The sequence below is a fragment of the Elephantulus edwardii genome, unplaced genomic scaffold (assembly GCF_000299155.1).
Source record: "Elephantulus edwardii isolate Elephantulus edwardi_28Jun2011 unplaced genomic scaffold, EleEdw1.0 scaffold00241, whole genome shotgun sequence".
In the NCBI taxonomy this organism is placed as follows: Eukaryota; Metazoa; Chordata; class Mammalia; order Macroscelidea; family Macroscelididae; genus Elephantulus; species Elephantulus edwardii.
The window spans coordinates 554,289-581,378 of NW_006399991.1; the positions used below are offsets into that span (position 1 = coordinate 554,289).

A 27,090-nucleotide genomic window follows, 5' to 3' on the forward strand; every position below is an offset into this window, starting at 1 on the left:
TGGTGCTGGAGAAGAGTGTTGAATATACCATGGACTGCTAGGAGAACAAACAGGTTTGTCCTGGAGAAGGTGAAGCTAGAATGCTCCTTGGAGTCAAGGATTCTGAAGCTTCGTCTGACATACTCTGGGCATTTTGCAAGGAGGGACTGGTCCTTGGAGAGGGATATCATGTTTGGCAGAGTGGAGGGGCAGCACAGGAGAGGAAGACCTTTGATGAGATGGATCAATTCTGTGACCAGAGTGGTGAGAATGAGTGCATTTGAGATGGCTAGGTTGTAGAATGGCATTTAGAGCTCTTGTACATAGGGTCGCAAGCAACTTACTGGCACATAACAACAACAGCAACCACCATAACAAAATCTGAAACCATTTTTACGCAAAATAAATATACTTACAGTGCCTGTTTTAGCATCCCACATTAAATCTTTGAAGGCCAGTTGTGAAGGAGTGAGTGCTGGTTGTATGAAATAGCTTGCTCGGAATTGATTTCCTGTAAAAATAGAATTTTCTTAACAAAAATGTAATGAAATTTAATATTTTAAAAAATCCACAATGTTAGCTACAAATTAGAAATGCAAAAACTCCAAGTCATTGATTAGGAAATTGCTTTTCAAGATTAATTTAGCAACACAGATTCATTAAAACATCAGTGGGGAAATGTAGACACAGAACAAAGTATTGATTTTGAAACAGCTTTAAGAAAGACTGAGCAGACTTTGGAGCTATGGCCTGCCTCATGATGAAGGGGTCTAGTTATATAGACTATAAAATGTAGAAAGTCTAGAATTACTTTTTAGACACTTTATCAAAAGCATACAGCTATACGTACATACATAAAGTTTTACTTCATAATTCAAAGCTCTTTTATAGTATTTGTACATACTTCAGGTACAAAAAATACTTATTACAAAATCACTTACTCATTTTCTACTCCATGCAGGTTCTCAGCTGTTGTTAGGTGCCCTGAAGTTGTTAACAACCCAGAGACCCTAGGAACAGTAGATTGGAATCTTCCCTAGCCTGCACCATTCTCATGGCCTTGGACTTGCTGAAGTCTACTGTTATAGTCACTGTGCAATTCACCTTGTTGAGGGTCTTCCTCTTTCCCAGAATAGTGTCTTCTCAAAGGACTGGCCTCTCCTGACAACATACCCAACCTACATGAGATGATGATTTACTTTGCCTCTTCCAAGGCAGATTTGTTCTTTTGGCTGTCCATGTGGTATTCAATACTTTTCACTGTTGCTCATTAGCATTTCAAAGAGGACCTTGAGTTCATATTTTCCACACGCAGCATGTCCTGACTGCTACTACCATGGGTATTGACTATGAATCTAAATAAAATAAATTAATGACTTCAATGTTTTCTCTACCTAGCACAATGATGCCAACTGGTAAGTGGTAGGGATTATTTTCTTGATGCTGAGATATAATCCACATTGAAGACTGTAGTCCTTGACCTTTTGCAGAAGTGCTCCAAGTCCTCCTCACTTTGCAAGCAAGGCTTTGCCAGAGGCACAGTGCAGTTAATGAGTCTTTCTCCAGTGCTGATGCACATTCTTTTTCATATAGTCCAGCTTCTCAAATTATTTGCTCAGCACACAGATTGGCTAGGTATGGTGAAAGGATAAAACCCTGAGGCACATCTTTCTTGATTTTAAGCTATGCAGTCTTCCCTTATTCAGACAAATGCTTCTTGATCTATATATAGGTTTTACATGAGCATAACTGGGATTCTGCTCTTTTCAACATTATCCATAACATTCTCTGTGTGTGTATTTTTCCTATGATGTTTATTGTTGTTGTAAGGTGCTGTTGAGCTAACCAGGATTCACAGCGACCCTATAAACAACCTTGTGAGATCCTCAGGAAATCCTAAGGATCTCTGATATTCTCAATTGTTTGCTCTATGCCGCTATTGTTGTTATGTACTGTTGAGTTGCTTGCGACTCACAGCGACCCTATGTACAACAGCCCTAAACTCTGCTCTGTCCTGTGCCAATCACACTGTCTCTGACACACCCAACCCTATTACCCCAGTCACTGAATCAATCCACCTCATAGAGGGTCTACCCCTCCTGCGCTGTCCCTCCACCCTCCCAAGCATGATGTCCCTCTCCAAGGATCTGTCCCTCCTTACAACATGTCCAAAGTATGTCAGATGGAGCCTCAGAATACTTGCCTCCAAGGAGCCACCCGGTTTAACCCTTTCCAGGTTAAACTGAATCTGTTTAATCTGGTTGAATCTGTTTTCCTAGCAGTCCATGGTACCCACTATACTCTTCTCCAGCACCACAGCTCAAAGGCATTAATTCTCCTTCTATCCTCCTTAGTCATTGTCCAACTCTATGATGCATAACAAGTGATAGCAAAGACCATGGCCTGTATCAGAGGTACCTTAGTCTATGCTAAGAACAAAAAATTCACTTGTGAATGAGAGGGATGTAGCCCCGCCCTCATTTGCTCACAGTTGAAACAATGGGGGTGGGGGGAAGAGAAGGGACACGGAGGAGTACACAAGCAAATAAGTAGCTGCCTTAGAATTATAAAAGGCAGGAGAGTAGAAGGGATTTACATTAGTTAAGGACAACATCTCTGAGAAAATGTAATTACCTTGTGACCTAGGGATGAGAAGGCAGCAGGAGTTAGGGAGGGATTGAGAGGACTGCCTCAGCAGAAGCAAACTGAGAGCAGCCCTTCCACTGAGAATGCAACACCTCTGGGTACAGAGGACCTTCCCACTTTCCCTACCCAGAGGTCCCTTTTTAAAATGGTACACAGATGTTATCAAGTATAGGGAAAAGAAAAATAACATTAAAGACAAAAAACGGGGAACAGAGGCAACTCTGAAATATTTTACTGTTCACCACAATGAAAAGGTGAGAGCATGTGATAAGACTAGAGGGGATAGCTCTTAAAGATGGGGCAGGCAATGCCCGTGAGTGAGTTGTGGAGGTGGAGAAGAGGACTGAACACCACAGGGAATGGCAAAAGAAAAAGAAGTCTGTTTTGGAAGAAGGAAATCCAGGATGTTCTTTAGTGGCAGGGATGGTGAAACTTAATCTAGCATATTTTGTGTGTTTTCAGGAGGGACTAGTTCTTGGAAAAGTGCCAGGAAAGGTGGAGGGTCAGAGAAAGAGAGGACAACCCTTGACAAGACAGATAATCACAGTGTCTAGAACACAGTGACAACAGGGGGCAACCCAGGGGAAGGTTCAGATCTACTGTTCACAGGTTGTGAGAGCTGCGGCTGACTTGATGGCACCTATCAACCACAACAGTACTGCAGAGGGGGCCCGGGCAGGGACCAGGCAGAGCCTGAGGACACCCAGATTCGGTAATAAAAAAAGTTATGTTTTTGAAAAAAGGTAAGGGCTGGACTAAAGCATAGGTAAACCAACTGGCCTCTGAAGGGAATAGGAGCCTCAAAGAAGTGGGATTCACATCTCTTATTTACAATTATATGGAACTGGTGGCCTAGCGGGAAGGGGTTATGCTGCCAACACAAAGGCTCATGGGAGAGAGATGGACCACCTCCTACTACCTGATTTTTTTCAGCCTCTGAAAACCTGCTATGAGTTGGTTCCAACTTGACAGCACACAACAATAACCACTACAACAACCACATTTTTCTAGCCTGTTGTGTGCTGCAGGGTCCATCAAGAAAGAATTGCTGTATCCTTCTGGACTTATAATTTACTGTAAGACAGAACAGCTGGCAATCCAAAAGACATGCAAATTAAGAACAACATATAACCTATAGCCTAGGTTATTTATGTAACTTGAACTTTATTCTTCTTTCAAGGATGGTGATTATTAATAAGAATAGCCTATAATTTTACATTTATCCTCATTGTCCAGGATGGCTCACTGCAGTAAAAAGGGGGGGAAGGGCAGGAGAAGACATATTCCCTTCTCTCCTTTAATGTCCACACTCAGAAGTCAGTGATAATCCCTTTATATCCCCACATCCCAGGATTCAGTCCCAAGGCCACACTCTTTGGAATGGTTAAGCAGGAGATCTGAAGATCTCTAGTATTTGGAAGCTTGTCATCTGACCCCTAACTGCTCTTATTTGCAAGAGAAATCTGTTTTGTAATTTTAAGCCACTTATTAGAGAATTTAAACCTATACTTCCATTAACATACACACTATGCAGTACACTTCACTGCATGTTTGAGTTCATCCAAGTCCACTTTTGTGGAGGATGTCCTGATGGATAGGTAAAGAAATGATAAACTGAAATGAAACAAGACAAAAGTCAATACTGTAGAAAGGAATGGGAAGCAAAGAGAGACCACATACAGGAAAGAGATGATAATAGAAGTCATGTTTTGAGAAAAGGGTAAGGGTTAATGTCTGTAATGCCACAGAAAAATATGTGAAAAGACATGTTAATACTGGAGCAAAGGTAACCTGGGAAAGGAGACAGGGAGAGCCAATAATCAAGTGTATTGCTTCTAATTATTTTGTGTCATTTTTGCAATTTTTAAAAACTCTGTGTAAAACTCAAAGGCCAATTTTATTAGTGGAAGATGAGAGCAACACTGGCTAAGAATTTTTTAAAAAAGAAAAAAATAGCCTATAAAGACTAAAAGCCTATAAATCATCCTATTTATTTCATCACCTCACAATTCATAAATACCATACTCAAGGGTCACTTAATCTCTAAAATGATATATATAAATTTGCAAAACTATAGGTGAGAATTTATTCAATGAGGTGAGGTCTTAAAAGAGAAAATTACCTTAAGTAGATATTAATATCAATCTATTTTACATACTTTTAAAAAGATTTATACTTCATGTCAGTCACAGTAAATTTAGGATAGACAAATTACAACCTTGTAATCTCTTAAAATGCTCTGCTACAGACCTAAAGACATTTGTTAATAAAGCTATAACCTTTCCACTAAAGAAGACTTTAAGGAGTCTGGTAGCACGGAGAGAATAATGTACCAGCTTGCAAACCAAGATACCAGTTGTTCACAGGAGAAAAATAGGCAGTTCCCTCCCTTAAAAATGATCAGCCCTGGAACCTAGTGGAGCGTCATTACCCCTGAGCTGGATTCACTCAGTGCCAGTGGGTGTGTTAAGAAGACTTGAAAAAACACAAGACAAAACAAATGAATTTCTACTAGAACCAGTGATAATCCCTACACTGTCTTAACTTCCTCCCCCCAGTAACCAAACCCCACCTGCCTTTGATCTGACTACACCTCCTCCTGATCCTCCAGAACAGAGACCCCCACACACACACACACAGCTGTGATTGTTCTGGTAGCAGACAGCCACATCTTTCCTCCTCAGAGAAGAAGGTAGGTCTGAACCACTGAGCTTTGATGAAACAGGGTTTCTTTGCTTTGGAGATGACAGAAAAGTGAGACTTAAGCTTTGATTTTTTTCACTGAAAGTATTATTAGGACTGTAGAGTCCACTCCTTCCTCTCCCAGAATGGATACTGATAAAATCCAATAATAGGAAACAGCAGTCATGCTTTTTCTCTCTGTGAAACTACCCTACCTCCATTTCCTCAGGAAGTTATCAGATTCCAGCCCACTTCCCTATCTTGAAGGAGCATCCTCTTCCCCAATTCACATGTAAGAAAGTAGAAAATGCCCCTCTAACTCTTAGTGGGGGCTGGTCTTCTGCTTGAGAACCAGCTCAGCAGTTTCTCCTTAATAAACTATCTTTCTTTGCCTGCACTGGGTTCTGTCCTTCCTCGGTGACCTTACAAGTATGTGATAGCTGGGAGACATGTTACCTTCCTCCAGAAGCTGAGAGAGTGTAGAAGGTCTGAATCCTGCAGGAACAGCTCCCATGGTGGTTAGCACATCAACAGTATTTATCTGCTGAAAACAGTAGAAAACAAAATGTATTTGCTGCTTTTCATTTATGTTTGCTCAAATCTATGATGCTTTCTCCTTACCACTATACCACTATAGCCCTAAAGAGGAGAACACAAATGTTCAGACCCAAGCAGAAGAATAAAAAAGAAAACCCTAACATTCCTGAAAGATACAATCCTAAGTACCTTGTGGAGGACCTGTCTTGTAGCATCCCGTAGAGTTCTGCTCCAGACCAGCTGTTTTCTTTCCATCCCTCATCTACTGTCCTCCTCCATGAAGTACTACCATGTGATAGATGACTTACTTCACAAACTTATGTTCAATGAGAAATTAACTGCTTTTATGTAATCTGCATACACATCACACACAAAGAGGTACTTTACAAGAAGTGTAAACTGTCAGGAAGGATATTTATTTACCTGTTAATGGTGCGAACTTATCAGGAGGGAGACTAGATGCAAAGACTGTGGATGGATATTTCCTTTTGGGTACATATTTTTCTCTTTTTTATTATTACGAATTTTAATGAAAATCTACAGAGACTTCGGATATCCATTCATTCATTGTTGCACTTTTCTTCCTGACCACCCCTCCCTCCCAGTTTGCTCTTCTCTTTAAAAAGAAAAATTCTTTCATTGTTATACAATCCCTCCCCCCAAGTCCACTCCATAATATAGCCTTTGTTCTGGACTCCTGTCATGACAATGATACCTAATCATATATCCCTTTTAAACAGTTCTCTTCCTCATCTTTTTCAATGCAGTATACATAATTTATCTCATCTTTCTCAATCTTCCCCCAACCCCAATGTCAGTCCTATTTTATAACAGTTGCACTATGCAGTATTTGTCCTTTTGTGACTGAGATATTTCACTCAGCATAATGTTCTCCAGGGCTATTTTGAATAATATTTCATGAGTGCTTTGGTTTTTAATACAGCATATATTCTACTGTGGGAATATACCAGAGCTTTTCTATCCATTCATTTGTTGATGGGCATTTACGTTGTTCCCAACTCTTTGCTATTGTGAACAAGGCCTCAATAAACTTAGGTGTGCATATATCTGCTTAAATGGCAGTTATGGTTTCTTCGGAGTATATTTCCAGTAGTGGAACTGCTGCGTGAAATGGTATTTCTATTTGCAACTTTCTGAGAAAGCACTATACTGCCTTCCATAGTGCTTGCATCATTGTACACTCCCACCAACAGTGAATAAGGGTTCCAGTTTCCCCGCAACCTCACCAGCATTTGTTGTTTGCTGTTCTCATAAATTTTCCTATTCTTACTGGGGTGAGATGCTATCTCATAGTTGTTTTGATATACATCTCTCTTACAGCTAGGGATTTGGAACACTTCTTCATGTGTTTGTCTGCCATCTGAACGTCTTCTTTGGTGAAATGTCTGTTCATACCCCGTGTCCATTTTTCAGTTGGGTTATTTACCTTTATCTTCTTGTGATGCTTGAGTATTTTATAAATTCTAGATATAAGTTCCTTACCTGACATGTCATTACCAAGTACTTTTTTCCAGTCTGTGGCTTCCCCTTTTGTCCTGTTGGAGAAGTTTTTGGATGTGCATAGGGATTTGATTCTTAGAAGGTCCCATTCATCTCTTTTATCGTGCCCTGGGTGCAGATTTTTCAGGATGCTTGGAGGACTGTTTATGTTGTAGATTAGGACTTCTAGAGTTCTTCCAAGCTTTTCTTTAATGAAGCTTATAGTCCTTGGTTTTAGTCCTTGGTCCATGATCCACTTTGAGTTGGTTTTTGTGTATGGAGTGAGGTGTGGATCTTGCTTGAGTTTTCTACAGATAGTTTTCCAATTTTGCTAACACCATTTGTTAAAAAGGCTGTCATTTCTCCACTTAACTGATTTCATTTCCTTGTCAAAAATCAGTTGACCATAAGTAGATGGGATGATTTCCAGGTTCTCAATTCTATTCCACTGATCTATGTGTCTGTCATTGTACCAGTACCACACTGTTTTGACCACCGTAACATTGTAGTAAGATTTGAAATCAGGGAGAGAGATGCCTCCTACCTTGTTTCTATTTTTAAGGAGTGCTTTGCTTATTCTGGGCTTCTTTCCATTCCAAATGAAACTGGAGATTGCCTTTTCCATCTTGCTGAGGAATGGAATTGGTAGTTGTATTGGGATTGCATTGAACATGTAAATTGCCTTTGGTAGTACTGCCATTTTCACAATATTAAGTCTTCCTATCCATGAGCAAGGGATATTCTTCCACTTCTCAAGGTCTCTTTTTGTTTCTTGTAGTAATGTTTTGTAATTTTCTTTGAATTGATCCTTTGTGCTTTTGGTTAGATTTACTCTCAAGTATTTAATCTTATGATTAGCTATTGGTTACATAATTTTTTAAACAACAGGATTTTTTATGTAGATAATTTTTAGTTTTTTGAGCTTTAAATGATTTTCCAAATATTAGCCAACGTTGAATATCAATCTTCATCCAAATGTTTGGACATTCAGGCAGAACCAACGAGAGATAATTTTAAGCTCTCAAAATCATGTATGAAATTATCTAATCTTCATATCTGAAATGCTACCTGGAAGATGGACAAACTTACCAAACCAGTTACCTATCTTCTACTATCCTTCTGATGTCCTATATTTTTTATATAAAATTTAATTTTGATTGTGATTTTAATGAATGTTTACAGAGAAGTTAGATTTTCATTCATTTATTGCTGCACATTTACCCCCTTTCCTTTCCTTCCCCCTCCCCCAGTTTACTTTTTTAATTAAATTTAATGAATATTTACAGAGATTTTGTATTTCCATTCATTGTTGCATTTTTCTCCCTGGCTCCCCCTCCCCCTCAATTCACTCTTCTCTTTGAAAAGTAAAAGAAAAATTCTTTCATTGGTGTACAATCCCTGCCTACCCCCAACCTGCGTACACTCCATTATGCAACCTTAATGCTGGACTCTTGTGATAACCATAATACCAAATCATGTATCGCTTTTATACAATTCTCTCCCTCATCTGTTTCAATGCAGTATACATAATTTATCCAATTTTTCTAAGTCACTCCCCAAACCTGATGTCAGTCCCATTCTACAACAGTGGCACTATGCAGTATTTGTCCTTCTGTGACCAATATTTCACTCAGCATAATGTCTTCCAGGTCATCATTTTGAATAATATTGTATGAGTTCCTTGTTTTTCAATGCAATGTAGTATTCCATTGTGTGAATATACCAGAGCTTCTCTATCCATTTGTTTGTTAATGGGCACTTAGGTTGTTTCAAACTCTTTGCTATTATGAATAAAGCCTCGATAAACATGGGTGTGCATAGATCTCCCTGGGTGGCAGTTATGATTTATTTAGGGTATATTCCCAGTACTGGAATTGCTGAGTCAAATGGTATTTCTATTTGCAACTTTTTGAGTAAGCGCCATAGAGCCTTCGATAGTTGGTTACACCATTTTACACTTCCACCATCAGAGAAGTGTTCCAGTTTCTCCACAACCTCGCCACCATGTGTTGTTTGCTGCTCTGTTAAATTTTTCTATTCTTACTGGGGTGAGATGATATCTCATAGTTGTTTTGCACCTTTTTTTTTTAATATTCCCTCTTTGTTGCACAATTACCTACTTTTCCCCCTTTCCCCCCAGTTCTCTTTGCAATGATATCTTGGGCTGTTGTCATGCATATAATGTCTAATTATATATTCCTTTTAAGCAGTTCTTTCCTTCATCTGTTTCAATGCAATGGTCATTACTTAAGTACTCTTAGCCTATTTTCCTCCCAAGCCTCATTTCAGACCTGCTATTTAACAGTGGTGTTATGCAGTATTTGTTCTTTTGTGACAGAGATATCTCACTCAGTATGGTGTATATGCACACCCACTTATTGATGTGTTATTTACAATAGCAAAGAGATGGACACAACACAAGTGTCCATCAACAAATGAATGGATGGGAGAACTATGGTATATTCATACAATGGAATACAACACAGCTTGTATAAGTTCTGATACTACCCCTGAAATCTTCACTCTGTTTTGATTTTTAACTTGCTCTGCATATAAGGTAATAAGCTATCATTAGCAAGACAGAAGACACTGACCTCTGAGACAGCTTCCTGAACAGCACTCCAGTGAGAATCCATTCTGGGGAGAAAAAAAAAATGCAACAGAAAAAAAATGCCTGGTCATCCCATAAATAAAATGTCATTAGTCAAGGGGCAAGATGTTTAACTGTGATTAAGTTCTGAAAACCTACCAGTCTCTTGCTGAAATCAAGATAGAACAATACTATCTACTGAAAAAAAAAATCCCATAAAGTTCTCATGAACTTTAAGTAATACTCTTCTTAAGGCACAAGCTGTCTCCATGTCAAGGAAGCCTTAAATTACACACAAACGACAGTAAAAAGAACGAAAGTTTCCCCAGGCTGCTCCTGTCTCCTCACAGTCCTCTACCTTTGTTGAACTTTTGCTTCACTGGCTGTCTCATCAACCATCTCCACGTCTTCTTCACTGCTGCCTTCACTTGAGTCTTGGCCTTTTTCCTTATCACGGGGCTGTAAATCATCAAACATGAAATGTTTTATACCAAATGCAAAATCAAACCATACAATCACCAGCACTTTCAGAAAGCGATGTAAGTACTGACAAGAATTTAGCATATGATGGGCATAAAAAACATTGTGTTCCAGTTTCACTTATTTAGGATACAGGCCAGAAAGACTGGTGGGTGGCCCACTGACCCCTCTGAAAGGGATCATAATAGAAGGTCCCTGGGAGAGTGGGAGAAGAATGTGGACCAAATCTCCCAATCCTAGAAAAGAGCATGCTCACTGGCCTAAGAGAGAGTTGCTGGAGTTGGAATTGACTTGATGGTGGCTGTGTGTGGTTTTGTTGGTTTTTAAAAAATCATATTAAAAACTCTTATAAATCCATGAGAAAATGGTTTAAAACCAGAAACAATAAAAATGACCAAAAGGGGAAAAAATACCCAATCTACCACACCTAAAACCAAACAACTGAAGAGAAAGTTCACGATAAAAAAGCTAAAAATCAACTTACAGCTGATGAATGATGTTTAATCACATCAGCAGCACAAGTGCCAATAATGCCAGCAGTGAGCCTTCAGCAGTCACGCAGCCACAATGACTGAGACAGCTGTCACTAGCAAACATGTGACAAGCAGGCAGTTTTAGTGTCAATGAAGGGAGCACAAACTAACATATATTCTCTGAAAGGGAAGATAAAATTTTAAATCCTTTGTAATAGTCAAGTGAGCAAAGAATATAGTATTTTACTATACATGTAAAAATCTGGCAGAGAGAAAAGAAAAAACAAGTAACAAATACTGACCTCTAGGTAGGTTCTGGGAACGAGGCCTCTCTTTCCTTGGGAATTCTTAGCTATCCACCAACCATCTGGCTTCTTTTTAATTATGAGGAGAATTTCCCCTTTCTTGAAGTAAAAAATTAGAAAACATGCAAAAAAAACCTCAAAAATTATGCATATATTTAATATCTAATGTTTCAAAATAAAGGTTGAAGATAATATAGGCTCTTCTTATAATCTTAATATAAGTAGCTCTAAAATTTAAAACTATAAAACGTAGTTCTTATTTTTAAAATTGTGTCTCCTAATTCTGTCTTAACCAATAGTTTTCTTACATGTTTTGCATTCTAATTTCCTTAATGACTACTATATAAACTATATGGATACTAAAAATTTTTCTAAAAACATAGAAATGTTAAAAGTTGACTAAAACTTTCACTCTGGCACTTATCCACAACATACATAGTTTATATCCACATATTTCTATTTTCAAAAGTTTCCCCACACTCTACCTTTAAACCAGAGAAAGATCAATGAAGGGTTCTTTGGAGTTATATAGCTAATTTAAGATACACTTGAGTCAAATAATCATATGGCAATTATGTTTTCCAGTTACTTTCATTGTTGTTGTTATGTGTCTTCTAATTGACTACAACTCACGGGGACTCTATGCATGGTAACTCTGAACTCTGACCTATCTATCCTAAGCCAGTTAGTTAACTTTTCCTAACCCTAAACTCCAGTTTTGTTTCTACTCACCTTGAATGTAAGATCGCCAACTTGCTGAGCGGTAAAATCCCCAATTGCAATGTATTCTTTAATGGCTATTTGATTTTGAAATTCACTTTCCTGTTTATCTTCCTCTTCTGTCCTGCTTTCCTCCTCACTACTTTCTTCACTGTTTTCTTCTTCTTCCTCCTCATCCTCCTTATCATCTTCTTCAACAGAATGGTCATTTTTTTCTCTTGCAGTACGTGACCTACTTCCACACATCATAATTCCATGATTAGTATCACTTAAAATAATATACAAGATAGAACAACTGTAACTTCTCTATACAACCAATGCAATGCTTTAAGGAAGGAAATGCAACTAATTTTCTACCAGTGAGCTAAAGATACGTGACTTGAGAGACTGGGAGTGGAGGAGGAGATTATGAATCTGGTGAATGTATACGGTACGATAAAGCATGCACAGGCCTTGATGTCAGATTTCAATACATCATGGACATTCAGCTAATGTTTAATGAACATTATTTTGGAAAGATAACTGAATACTGAAATGGAAAGTAAAGAAAAGCAGAACCAAATCGTATCAGTTTGGATAAATCATAAAATCTTTGAGCTTCATTTATTCATTCAAAGGTATACAAAGCTACCCTGTATTTACTGGGCACTTACCAGAGGCCAGGCACTATTAGCTTTGTTGTTGTGTGCCTGAGTCAGAATCAACCCATAATTGACCTTCCAGTGGGCTTTCACAGGTAGTAAACTGCAGGGAGGGAAACCATCCTCCTCCCTGGGAGCAGCTGATGGATTCTATGTGCCTTTGGTATTGCAATGCAACTTCTTACGCCTAGGTCACCAGAGCTCCCTAATTCTTTCCTTTGCTTAGAATAGAACAATAAATAAAATTCCGGGGGGTGGAGGTGGGAGGTAATTGTCAACAATGAATGAATATAAAAAAAAAGTGAACTAGGGGAGGAGGAAGAGAGAGAGTGAGGGTAATATGTACAACAATAAATGAATGAAAATCTAACTTTTCTATTAAAGAAAAAGCAACATTGAGTAAATAAAAAATAAAACCACAAAATTGTCATTCAGTTCCTCCATTTGAGACTGTTGCTATCATATCTTGATAAATGTAATTTATGGATTTGTAGTCTTTAGAAAAGTGGAATAAAATATTTGTAGTTAAAAAAACCCCACAATAAACAGAATCCCTCACCATTTCAAAGGCTACATTGTTGTTGTGGTGGTGGTGTACCATCCAGTAACTGACTTTAGCTGACCCTCTGGCTTTTCAGAGGCAGTTAAGCACATGGGAGAAGACACTTTAAATAGGATTACAATACAAAGACTAATGCAAAGGCTGTTATAAGGTGCTGTTGAGTCACCCCCGACTGGAAACTTGTCCTATCCTGTGCCATCCTCCTAAGCTCTGATATGCTTCAGACAATTATTAAGTCACTGTGTCAATTCATCTTGTTGAGGGTCTTCCTCTGACTATCCATCAACTGGCCCCTCCTAACAATATGGTCATAGTATGTGAGAAGTTTCACCATTCTTGCCTCTAAGAAGCACCCTGCTTGTACTTCCTCCAGGACTGACCCATTTGTTCTTGTGACAGTCCAGGTGATATTGAGTATTCTTCTCCAACACCACAATTAAAAGGCATCAATTCTTCCTTACTGAATGTCCAACTTTCAGATGTAGAGAAAGTAAAAAAAAAACTTTGACAGCGGTCAGGTGCACCTTAGCCTTTAAATGGGCATCTTTGTTCTTTAGAAATATCCTTGCCTCTGATCCCAGAGGTATGTGGTTCAAATCTGTCAGATTCTTTGCTGGAGAAGGAGGGACAATCAGACCCGATTTGATGGTACACACACAAAAATAATAAAACGAAAATTTTTTTAAAAAGTCCTTGCCAGATTTTCTCAATGCAACATGTGTTCTGATTTCTATTACCATCGGCGTTGATTCTGGATCTAAGTAAAATTAAGTTAATGAGAACTACAGTATTTTCTCATCTATCATGATGTTGCCTATTAGTCCCCTGGTGAGGATGTTTGTTTTCTTGATGCTGAGATGTAGCCCTTGATCTTTAGCAGCAAGCGCTTCAAGTCCTCTTTACTCTGTGCAAGCAAGTTTGCATCACTAGTATGTTAGGCTGTTGATAAGTCTTCCTCCAATACTCATGCCATGTACTTCTACATATAGTTATTTTTGAGAGAGTTAATACAAGAATAAAAAAACCGTAAAGAGGATGTGTGTTTCAGTATTCCCTCTTCATTTTTTATGAGATATTTTATATATATTACATAAGGGTCAGTGATGGGAACTTGATATGACCATTTATATTTAGTCTCCATCATGTTAATATAGTGAATTTCAAATGTCAAATCAACTTTGCATTCTGGAATCAATTCCACTTGGTATCAATCAATAATGTAACATGATGTATTATTGTTCTAATATACTTTTGGATTCTATTTACTAATATTCTATATTATTTATACATTTGTTTATGAAAGTCTTATAAGGTTTGTAATGCTTTTGTCAGCTTTTTACATCAGAGTATGCAAAGTGCATAAAATGAGTCTTCTTTTCCTATTCTCTAGAGATAATACTGATATTATTAGCCATTTGAGAAGTTTCTCTGTAGGAGGGTTTGAAATGAAAAACTTAATTTCTTAATTAGATATTTAGTAGGATGTCAGAAGAGACTCTAAAGATTGCATTGGAATGTCGGGAAGCCAAATCTAGAAGAAAACATGTTGAAGTAAAAGAGCTGAACAGATGCTGTCAAAAGGCAGCTCGGGAGGACAAAGTTTTATAATGCAATGTGCAGAGAGCTGGCATTGGAGAATTAAAAAAGGAAGAATTCACTCTGCATTTCTCAAGCTGAAGGAATTGAAAACAAATTTAGGTCTCGTGTTGCAATGTTGAAAGATGTTATGACCAATGATTGAATGATTGAATGATCAGAAAGTCTGCAAAGAAGATGGAGGGAATACACAGAGTCACTGTACCAGAAAGGATTGACACTGAAAAATTTCAGAAAGTACCACATGAACAGGTAATGAAAGAGGAAGTGGAAGTTGTCTTGAAGGCATTAGCAAAAATAAGGCCACAGGAATTGATGGGATATAAATTGACTTGTTTCAACTAACAGATGCAGCCTTGGATGTACTTATGAGTCTATGCCAGGAAATTTGGAGGATGGCTGCCCGGCCAACAGATTGGAAGAGGTCTGTATTTGTTCCTATTCCCAAGAAGGGTGGTCCAACTGAGTGTGAAAATTATTGAACAATATCATTGATACCACATGCTAGCAAAATACTGCTGAAGATCATTAAAAAACAGCTGGAACAGTTCATAGATAGGGAACTGCCAGAAGTTCAAGCACGATTTAGAAGAGGCTGTGGCACCAGGGATATTATTTTTGATGTCAGATGGATCTTGGCTGAAAGTAAGGAATACAAGATGAATGTCTATTTGTGCTTTATCGACTATGCAAAGGTGTTTGTGTGGATTATGACAAGCTGTGGCTGACACTGAGAAGAATGGGAATCCCAGAGCACTTGATTGTGCTCATGAAGAACCTATACCTGGACCAGGAGGCTGTTGTATGAATGGAGCAGGCGAGCAGTGTAGGATTTGAAATTTGGAAGAGAGTGCGCCAGGGATTTATTCTGTCTCCATACCTGTTCAATCTATATGCTGAGCAAATTATACGGGATGCTGGACTCTATGAAGAGGAGTGTGGCATCAGGATTGGAGGGAGGCTCATCAATAACCTGCGTTATGCAGATGACACAACTTTGCTTGCTGAAAGTGAGGAGGATTTGAAGCACTTGTTGCAGAAGATCAAGGAATGCAGCCTTCAGTATGGATTGTGTCTCAGTATTAAGAAAACAAAGATTCTTACCACTGGATCAATAAGCAGTGCATGATGAATGGAGAGGAGATTGAAACTGTCAATAGCTTCATCTTGCTTGGATCCACAATTAACACCGTTGGTACAAGCACTCAGGAAATAAGGAGACACATTGTAATGGGAAAATCTGCAGTTAAAGACATTTCCAGATTATTGAGGAGTAGTGATGTCCGTTTGAGGACTAAGATTCGTCTGATTCAGGCCATGGTCTTTCTGATTACTAACTATGAATCTGAGACCTGGACAATGAATAAGGATGACAGGAAAAGAACTGATGCCTTTGAGCTGTGGTATTGGAGAAGAGCACTGAACATTCTACGGACAGCCAAGAAAGTGAATAGTTATGTCTTGGAGAGGGTGCAGCCGGAGTGCTCTTTGGAGGGAAGAATGATGAGGCTTCGCCTTACATACTCTGAACACATTTCTAGGAGGTGCTATTCCTTGGAGAGGAACATGATGTTGGGAAGTGGGGAGGGTCGGTGAAGGAGAGAAAGATCCTCAACCAGGTGGACTGACAAGGTGACTGCAGCAATGGGCTTTTGAGTGTCATGAAGTGTGAGGATGGCATAGGACAGGACTGGTTCCAGATCTTTTGTTCATAGTGTCACTATGAGTTGTACACGACTTGATGGCACCTAACAACAACAACAGGATTATTCAGATTTTCTATTCACCTTGTGTTCAATTTTTAGTAAATTCTAATTTTCAGCTAGTTTATATTTTCTAATTCATTAAAATAAAACTGTAGATTTCTTTTTAGCATCCTTTTAATGTACACGAGATCTTTTGTGATTTCTGTTTTATCTCTCCCTTTTCTCTGGAATAATTTTATTATGAGCATATCCATTTAATTTACTTCTTTCTACCTTCTCCCCCTTGTTTTGCCATTTTTTCTTTTGGTGTCCTAAGTTGCTTCAGTTTAGCATGGTGTATTGCTAATCAAAAGGCTTTGTTGTCTCCAGCAATTCAAACTCCCCATCATTTCTATGGGGAAAACATGGGTTCTAGCCTCCTATTAAAACTTATAGCCACAGAAATCCAATGGCCTTGATGACAGCGAGCAAGATGATGCATTATCAGTTTCTCAAGCACTGCTTTTTAGCTGTATCTCACCATTTTGGACATGTCATGTTTTTATCATTGAAAATACTTTCTCACTTCAAGTGAAATTCTTTATTTGATCCCTGGGTTCCACAGAAGCAAGTGAATTAATTTCACAATAGCTGGGGGGCATTTTGTAATTGGTTTTCTGTCATGAGTTGTGGTGATCCTAAGTCATAAAAGTACATGTACTTTGGTCCCTCTCCCAGCCACCCCTTTATAGTATGACGAGTTAACAAGTTGGTGACCTGCACAAAGCGAGACACAGCTATCTCTTGCCAGACATCGCCCCTCTTGATGCGATGCTGTACAGGTCTCTGTAAAAAATCCTTGCTGTCTCAGCAGCCAATCAACTTATAGTTTATTTTTTTCTGGGTTTTTGTTTTGTTTTATTTTCTTTCTAATCGAGGTGTGAAAAAGTTTTAGGTTCAGTTGAAGTTCCTGATGAAGAAACACAATTGAGATTTTTTCAGTGATAAAATCTGCATATTTGTATTTCAAACAATGTAGCTAAAACTTGATGTAAATTCCTCCTTTTTTGGCTTAATGAATATCATTTATTCAGTATGAAATCTTTATACTATATGTTCCACATGTTAAGAATAAATGTACATTAAATCTTGGTAAAAAAAAAAAAAGTACATGTACTACTGATTTCAATCCTTTGATTTCTGTTGACAATTACTTATAGCTTAACATGGTTTGCTTTGGTTAATGTTACATGTACAATTGAAAGGAAGGTATAATTTGCCATTGAGTACAGAGTTTTTGCACTTATGGACATAACTGGATGACAGTGGTTGACTACCTTCTTCAGATTTTCTATATTCTTATTGACTCTTGTCAATCTGTTTCTAGGTACTGAAAGAGAAATAATCACTTATGATTATGGACTGTCTAGTTCTCCTTTGGTGCTGACTTTTGCTTTATACATTTTGAATTTGTTATTAGATACACATATTTTAGGATAATTATTTCTTCCTATTAAACAGACACTTTTATAATTATGAAATGTCACTTTTATCTTCTTGCCATAAAGTCTACTTTGCCCTATGAATATGAATGGGACTGTATCCCTTGACTCTGGTTTGAGTTTGCAGAGTATCCTTCTCCACTTTCACTTTCCACACTCCATCCACATCATGAAGGTAAACTGAACTCTGAGGAGCCAGCTTTTCATCAGCCACGTGTGCCTGCCTTCCAAGCTCACACCTTCCAAGAGGGCTCATGTCAGACTGTGCTCTTTATCTCTGGCCCCATGTCAGACCATGATCTGTATCCCTGGCCCTGCGTCAGACCATGTAATGTATCTTAGGCCCCACATCAAGCCGTGCTCTGTTGCTATTCACAGGGGTTTGTGGGCCCATTAGTCCAAAGTAGCTACACCCTTGTGCTTCTCCGTCTTTGCTGGAAGCTCTGCTGAAAAAATTTGTCCACCTGGGGTGACTTTGCTGACATCTGACCTACCGCTGACACAACTTCCAGCATTACAGTGACATACAAACCACTAGAGTATATCAAATTTATCTCCTACCATACAAATTAAGTATCTGCAGCTTCTGAGAGGGATCTCTAATGGCTCAGTGGTTAGGAATTGTGCTGTCTATGCCAAGGTCCGCAGTTACAACTGACCAACTGCTCTGAGAAAAAGGATGGGAAATCTCCTCCCGTGTGATTCATCACCTCTGAAAACCTGTTGGGTGCCAGTTACGGGTCGGTTATGACTTGGAGATATACTACCACCACCACAAACCTACTGAGAGGGGATTGGCAATTCTAGGCAGTAATCAGACAAATGCAAGAAGAAAAAAAAAGAGTAAAGAAACAGAGAGAAGGCAAAACCAAAACTCCATATGCATTGCTGGGAGCTAGCCTCTGTTCCCTCATGGTCATCCTCTGTCCTGAGAGCTGGCCTCTTACCCTGCCTCTCTTTATGGTCACCCGTCACCCTCCGTTGCTGGGAGCTGGCCTCATGCCCCCTCATGGTCACCCTCCATTGCTGGGAGCTGGCCTCATGCCCCCTCATGGTCACCCTCCTTCACTGGGAGCTGGCCTCCTGGCCTTCCTCATGGTCACGCTTTGTTGCTGGGAGCTGGCCTCCTGCACTCTCATAGTCATCCTCCATCATGTTCCCAGCTGTCACTCCCAGTGAAGGAATGGCCACGTCTCTTTCTGCGGAACAGGTGTTAAGTTCAGCCAAGCTTCTGGTTAGCAGCCCAATGCTTAACCTTCCATGACACCAGGCTAAGAAAAAAGGGCTCTGCTAATAGAACTGTAACACAATAAAGGGGTGTAGCAAGAAAGATGGTGACTGGGGCTGGAAGGGCCCTGCGACAGCCAGGGGAGGGAGGGTGAAGGTAGATAGACTGTCCCAAGGGGACCGAGAAGAGGGCTGTCCTGAATGAGCCAAGAAGGCCTACACAGCTCTGAGAGTCACAAGGCAGAGAGAAAACTGGCTTGCACATGCAGCTGAGAGGAGACATGAAAGCTAGCTTGTCCTTAATGGGCAGGATGTGTTCCCTCTTCACAGAAGCTTCCATTCTGCCTACATGTCTCCTGACCCTGATCCTGACTTGTAGCCCGTTGATTCCTGAGCTGCATGCTTTGAGTTCCTTAATAAAGTACCAAATCACTTATGTGAATTCACTCTGAATTCTGTGTGACCTGCAATGGGTTAGTGAGCACAGAAGAGAAGAAAAGTCTTATGGGGAGGACAGCTGATGTGAGGATTTGTAAAAAGGGCTGGAAAGTTGGGGTATGTATGGCCTCCACCTCCCAGGACCAGCTCTGGACTGGTGCCAATTCGTATAATCTCCCTAAAGTTAGAATGGTTCTGATTGTGCTCGCTTCGGCAGCACATATACTAAAAAAAACTGGAACGATACAGAGAAGATTAGCATGGCCCCTGCGCAAGGATGACATACAAATTCGTGAAGCGTTCCAAATTTTCGACCCTGAAATTAACGAGTCTGTAACGAAGGCTAACTCCTTTCACCTACAAATTTCGTCTTTGGATACAAACCTAAGTGGATAGTCCTTACGGAGGGACTGTTTAAAAAGAGGCAGGGAGAAGAAAAAAAAAAAGAATGGTTCTGATCTACTGCTACTATCTTTTCACAGCTGGTGTGCAACACTTTAAAACAGCTCTTCTGTATACTCTGTCCTCACAACAATGACAACTATAAAATGAAGACAGAGTATACACAAGAGCTGTTTTATATTGTTGCTAGGTGCTCTCAAGTTGAGTACTACTCATAATGACCCTATGAACAAAAGGCCTGCACCCTGTCCTATCCTGTACCATCCTCATCTCTAACTACTATAGTTGTATATAAAGCCCCAAATCCCCTACTACTGAGTTAATTCATACTCACAGCAACCCTACAGGACAGAACAGACCTGTCTCATAGGTTTCCTAAAGTTGTAAATTTTTATAGATGCAAACGGCCACATGCTTGCCCTGCAGAGCATCTGTTGGGTTTGAACCACCAATCTTTCTGTTAGCAGCTCGATGCTCAGCACCACCAGGACTCCTTGGGAGGGTAAGTTAGCTAGCTACCAGCTTCTCTTTCATGCTCAATACTGGAAATCAGCGAAAATTCTAGAATTCTAACATCTACATCCTTCAGCGCTTTCCCCAGGATGCAGTATGAGATATGGGATCAGCTTTAGCACCTAAGTAGTTGATTTTTCAGTTCTGTCATATGGCTTTCTTTATACTGCAAATTATTTTTTTCTAATCAGAAGAAGCTATTATAAACATCCATGAAAACAGGAAAAGAATGTTTGCTTCTTCCTCACAATTTTTAAAGCATTCGTAAGGGGAAAACTGCATGCACACAATTTGCACAATGCTTTCCTTTTACATATCAACATTAACTGCATCATTCTTATTTTCTAATATTTGTTAGAGCTCTTCAGAACTCTTTCACTTTTGTTTCCACAATCAGACTTGATGGTAGGACCATATTTATACTATTTCTATCTCTCTTGGAATCTAACATATTCTCTTTTACCCAATAAATAAATACTGACTGGTTACATTGTTACTATTGCTTGCTTATATTTATTCTGTAGTATGCCTTCAGTCTAAGGTAAACATTGAAACTTGTGGGATACAGTATCTGAAAGAAAGGTTAAAATGAGAGGAAGGAAACCTACCCAGTTCTAATTTCTCTGTTGATGGTCACAGCAAATTCTTGCAGTTGGTGGGTTAATCGGTCCAAAAAGTGATGCTCTTCTTCTTTCCTCTGATTATAGCTCCCAACAGGTGAAGATTCATCAGCCTAGGAAAGAACAAATCTAGTTCACAGAAACATTAACTTTAGGCTTCTATTACATTCATTTTAAAAGCATATGAAAACCTCTAACAAGTGTTCTAATAAAGCAAACAAAAAAACAGGAACACATCTATTTTAGGTAAATAGTGTAATTTAAAAGAAATATAAATGGATGAGTTAGAACACAAGCCAAGTGAAAAATCAAAACTTTTTCCCTTGTGTTCTGTTTTTTCGCGGAATACTGCAAACCCTCCAAAGCAAGGAAGGGGCAAATTCTAGACAGAAGGTTGCTCCTGTGGTTCAAAAGATGGGCAACAATGCTTTCACTACTGACTGGTCTGAAGCACTAGAAAGTTCCCTCACCTTTGCTGGACTGTTTCCTCATCAATGGAACAGCAATAACTGGGTTTTAAACTTAGGGTCGGTCTACTCCCTAAGCAGAAAAGTTTTGTGTTGTTGGTAAGATTTCAAAGAGAATCCAGCAACCACACATCTGAGATGCACTTCAGGTGCTTTCCACTTTAAATGTTCTGTGTGACCCCTGGTGTCTGGCTGATGGCACACGCTCAATGGGAAAACTGCCAAGTGTCAACTCCAGGTCCTCCCACTGCTGCTGTCACAGGAATTCCAGTTGTTTGCTGTAAGGGTTTATCACTTATCCTCAGAACCAGATTTCTACTCCATTTTCGTCTCTTACACATTGGGCATATTGTTAGGAAGGGCCACTCCTTGCAAAGGGCTATCAGAACAAGAGAGGAAAGATCCCCAATCAGATGGACTGACGCAGTGACTGCAGCAACAGGCTCACGTGTGTCAGAGACGATGAGGATGTAGCAGGACAGGACAGGGGTCAGACCTATTGTTTGTTCACAGGGTTGCTATAAATTGTACTCAACTTGATGGCACATAACAACAACTCCAGAAAGCAATTAACATGAAAACAATTCCAAACTGTAAAACATAAATCTAAAATTAAAATAACTTCTTCCTGAATTCTCTGATTTCTCAATGCTGAGTGAGTTCATCAGAGTCCTTGTGTTTCTGCTCCTGGGTATTCAGTAAGCCTCCTCAGGAGAGCTGCATTTGACTGAGGTGAGGTCTCATCCCTACGCTAAACCCACCAATTTACCAACCCAATTCATAATTAATGAAAATATTTGTAGGAAAAACAGATTCTTCTAATAGAATGATTAACACTAATACTTACTTTGCTTAATTTTTGAAGAGTATTTTTATTTTCATCTATGGCATGTTTTAATTGGATACATCTAAATTTTAAAAAGGAAAGAAAAAATATTTTTCATTTTCAGAACTGGCAAGCTATTTTATAGACTTATACACAGTTGTGTTTTCTCCCCACCTCCAGCAGGCAAGGCACTTAGGTATTTTATGAACAATAATTTTTTTAAGAGTCACATGAAAATGCTGTTCAGCCCATTAGCTCAAGTGACTGTTAAAGCAGAGCCCTATGTTACCAGACGTAGTTAGACACCTGAAGTGACTCTGGACCACAGGTTCCTATCACTGCATTAAGCATGTGCACTGAGCTTCACAATGCTTCTCCAACTCTGGAATTCCATAAGACTACAACCTAGCCAAGGAACAACTAATAATGATAATAACAGCTAAACTGTATCACGTGCCAAGCCAGTATCATCTCATTTAAGCTCCACAATAACTCTCACTGCAGTTGAGGAAACTGAGATTCTACAACGTTGAGAGACTTGGCTGAGGTCACAGAGGGAGTTGATGAGGCCTCAGAGTGAGAAAGCAATGTTCAGGACTCTGCAGCAGACCTCTTTGCCCCACTGTACACTCCTTCTGCATTGGATGTGCTCTTACAGGAACAGAGTTTTTAATTATTCCATAGTTAGTCAAAGGGCTCCTATCATTTCCGTCTAAGACACTCAAATGACAAGTCAGAGAACACTACCAAAAATGGGCTAAAAACAGATAATGATAGCACACCACTGATGTTGAGTCAATTCTGGCTCCTGGAAACCCTTCATTATGATTCCAAGGCTATCGTCTTTTACCACAGAAGACTGCCCATCTTTCTCCCTCAGGATGGCCAGTAGATTTGAACCACTAACCTTCAGGTTAGTATCCCAACATGTAACCAACTACACTACCAGTATTCCTTACAGTTATCAAATGATAACTAAGGGTTTTTTTGTTTTTAAAAGTTCACCCCCCCAAAAAAAGTTCACCATTATCTTTGCTCCCTACAAAAACCTTATTTGTAACAGAGGTTTTTTTTTAAATTTTATTAGTTTTAATGAACACTTACAGAAATTTTAGATTTCCATTCATTCATTGTTGCACTTTTCTCCCTGCCCAGCCCTCCCCTCTTCCCAGTTTGCTCCTCTCTTTGAAAAGCAAAAGAAAAATTCCTTCTTTGGTATATAATCCCTCTGTATCCCTTCCACCGCCCCAAGTACACTCCACTATGCAACCTTAATTCTGGACTCTTGTGATAACCATAATACCCTATCGTATATCGTTTTTAAGTTATTCTCTCCCTCATCTGTTTCAATGCAGTATACATAATTTATCCTGTTTTTCTCAGTCTTACCCCAACCCTGATGTCAGTCCCAATCTACAACAGTAGCACCATGCAGTATTTGTCCTTTTGTGACTGAGATATTTCACTCAGCATAATGTCCTCCAGGGTCACCCATTTTGAATAATATTGCATGGGATCCTTGTTTTTCAATGCAGCATAGTATTCCATTGTGTTAATATACCATAGCTTCTCTTAACCATTCGTTTGTTGATGGGCACCCGGGTTGTTTCTAACTCTTTGCTACTGTGAACAAAGCCACGATAAACATGGGTGTGCATATATCTGCTTGGATGACGGTTATGGTCTCTTTAGGGTATATTCCCAGTATTGGAATTGCTGGGGCAAATGGTATCTCTATTTGCAACTCTTTGAGAAAGCACCACAGCACTTTCCACAGTGGTTGCACCATTTACACTTCCAGCAGCAGTGAATAGAGTTCCAGTTTCTCCACAACCTCGCCAGCATTTGTTGCTTGCTGTTCTGTTAAATTTTGCTATTCTGTCTGGGGTGAGATGATATCTCATAGTTGTTTTGATTTGCATCTCTCTTAGAGCTAGGGATTTTGAACATTTCTTCATGTGCTTGTTGGCCATCTGAATGTCTTCTTTGATGAAGTGGTAACAGAGTTTTTGAAAATCAAACACTCATTTATCAAATAATACTCTGCTACAGTCATGGATTTCACCTGATGATATGCATAGGAATCAAACTGATTATATCTGTGGAAAGAATCGCTTGAGAAGATCAATATCAGTTGTGAAAACTAGGCCAGGTGCTGATTGTGGAATAGGCCACCAATTACTCATATGCAAATTCAAGGTAATGAAAATGAAATCAAATCCACAGGAACCAAAATTTGACCTTGAGTCTATTCCACTGGAATTTCAAAACCATCTCAGGAACAGATTTGAAGCCTTGAACACCAAAGAGCAAAGATCAGATGAATTGTGAGGATATCAAGAATATCATCCAAATGAAAAAGGTCATTATACAAGACAGAAAAAGAAGAAAAGGACAATATGGACGTGAGAAGAGACTCTGAATATTGCACTAGAGCACCGTGAAGCCAAAGCAAAGAGAAGAAATCCAGAAATTAAGAAGCTGAACAGAAGTTTTAAAAGGGCAGCGCAGGAAGACAAAGCAAAGTATTAAAATGAAATGTGCAAAGAGCTGGAGTCAGAAAATCAAAAGGGCTGAACTTGCTCAGTATTTCTTAAGCTGAAGGAACTGAAGAACACATTTAAGCCTCAAGTTGCAATAGTTAAGAATGCTTTGGGCAGAACATTAAATGATCCAAGAAGCATTAAAAGAAGATGAACGGAGTATACAGAGCCACTATACTAAAAGAAATTGGCTGACACAGAAGAATTTCATGAAACAATTTATGAACAATTTATGAACATCGCCTGTGGTGATGAAGGAAGAAGTTTAAATTGCTCTGAAAGAAATGGCAAAAAACAAGGCCCCAGGAATTGACAGCATACCAAATGACATGTTTAAATAAAGAGATACTGCCTGGATGCACTCAGAAAGTTGTGCCAAGAAATCTGGAGAACAACCACCTGATCAACTGACTGGAAGAGATCTGTATTTGTTCCCATTCCAAAGAAAGGTGCCCCGACAGAGTGAGGAAATTACCAAACAATATCATTAACACCACATGCAAGCAAGAGTCTGCTGAAGATTATCCAAAAACAACTGGAACAGCCCTCCAACAGAGAATGGCCAGATGTGCAGGCTAGGTTTAGAAGAGGATGTGGTACTAGGGATATTATAGCTAATGTTAGATGGATCTTGGCTTAAAGCAGAGAATATCAGAGAAATGTCTGTGTTTCATTGACTATGCAAAGGTGTTTGTGTGGATCACAACAAACTGTGAAAATTCTGAGAAGAATGGGAATCCCAGAACATTTGATTGTGCTTATGTGAAACCTATACTTGGACCAGGAGGCAGCTGTCAGAACAGAGCAAGGAAACACTGCATGGTTCAAAATAGGGAAGGCTATAAGCCAGGGATATGGCCTATCTCCATACCTTTTCAACTTATATACAGAACAGATCATCCAGGAGGCTGGGCTCTATGAGGAGAAATGTAGCATCAGGATTGGAGGAAGACTCATTAACAACCTACATTATGTAGATGACACAACCCTGCTTCCTGAAACTGAGGGGGACCTGAAGTGCTTGCTGCAGAAGGTAAAGGACTACAGCCTTCAACATGGATTGGAGCTAAACATTAAGAAAACAAAGATTTTCACCACTGGGCCGACTGGCAGCATTATGATAGAAAGTGAAGAGACTGAGATTGTTAACAGCTTTAATTTGCTTGGCTCCACAATCAACACTCTTGTACCAGCAGCCAAGAAGTCAAGGGACAAATTGCATTGGGAAACCTCTCCAGAGCATTGAAGAACAACAACATCAGTCTGGAGACTAAGATGCTTTTGATCCAGTCTTTGCAATTACTTGCTATGCATCAGAAAGCTGGACAATGACTAGAGATGATAGAGAATTGATGCCTTTGAGCCATGGTGCTGGAGAAAAGTATTGACTATACCTTAGACAGCCAATAGAACAAACAGATTCATCCGGGAGAGGGTGAAATTAGGCTGCTCCTTGGAGGCAAGATTCCAAGGCTTCATCTAACTTACTTTGGGCATGTTGCAAGGAGGGACCAGTCCTTGGAGAGGGACATCATGCTTGGAAGGGTGGAGGGACTTGATTCAGTGACTCAGGTAATAAGGGTAGGTTGGCTCAGGATAGAGCAGGGTTCAGAGCTGTTTACAAAGGGTCGCTATGAGTCGCAAGCAACTCAACAACACATGACACCAATAACAACATGTTCAACTACTTTTAATGCTGTTTGAGTAATTTCTTTCTGGGTTTTTTTTCCTGACATGTGAGTAAAATAAAATAAGACAAAAAAGATAGGAAAAATTATTTGTGAAAGTAATGAAGAGAAAATCCTAGTTAGCCTCTTAACCGCATCTCCCAGTACTCCACATGCTGCAGAGTCTACTTCTCACTGATGATTATGTCCTCAGCCCCAACTGTAGGCAAGGTGGGCACGTGGCCCAGATCGGCAAACCAAACAGACGAGGAATAAGGTGGCCCAAGATGGCCAACCAAACAGAAGTATTTTGGAAATGTCCTTGCATTCCAAGTCTTCGCAATTATGTGCTATGCATCAGAGAGTTGGACAGTGAATAGGGATGATAGAAAGAGAATTGATGCCTTTGAGCTGTGGTGCTGGAGAGGAGTGTTGAATATACCATGGACTGCTAGGAGAACAAACAGGTCTGTCCTGGAGAAGGTGAAG

The 27,090-nt window shown here is 39.4% G+C and overlaps 1 protein-coding gene across 1 annotated transcript in view; it reads right to left on the minus strand.

Annotated features, from left to right (window-relative positions):
• NPHP1 (nephronophthisis 1 (juvenile)) overlaps positions 1 to 27,090 on the minus strand; it is a 119,604-nt gene that overhangs the window by 75,369 nt on the left and 17,145 nt on the right. Inside the window, exons 3-10 of the mRNA XM_006898944.1 lie at positions 22,413 to 22,473; positions 21,087 to 21,211; positions 11,925 to 12,144; positions 11,190 to 11,291; positions 10,293 to 10,393; positions 9,939 to 9,981; positions 5,764 to 5,851; positions 396 to 490 (exon numbers count right to left, since the gene is read on the minus strand). Coding sequence (XP_006899006.1) covers positions 396 to 490; positions 5,764 to 5,851; positions 9,939 to 9,981; positions 10,293 to 10,393; positions 11,190 to 11,291; positions 11,925 to 12,144; positions 21,087 to 21,211; positions 22,413 to 22,473 — 835 coding nt within the window. The remainder of the gene's footprint in view (positions 1 to 395; positions 491 to 5,763; positions 5,852 to 9,938; positions 9,982 to 10,292; positions 10,394 to 11,189; positions 11,292 to 11,924; positions 12,145 to 21,086; positions 21,212 to 22,412; positions 22,474 to 27,090) is intronic.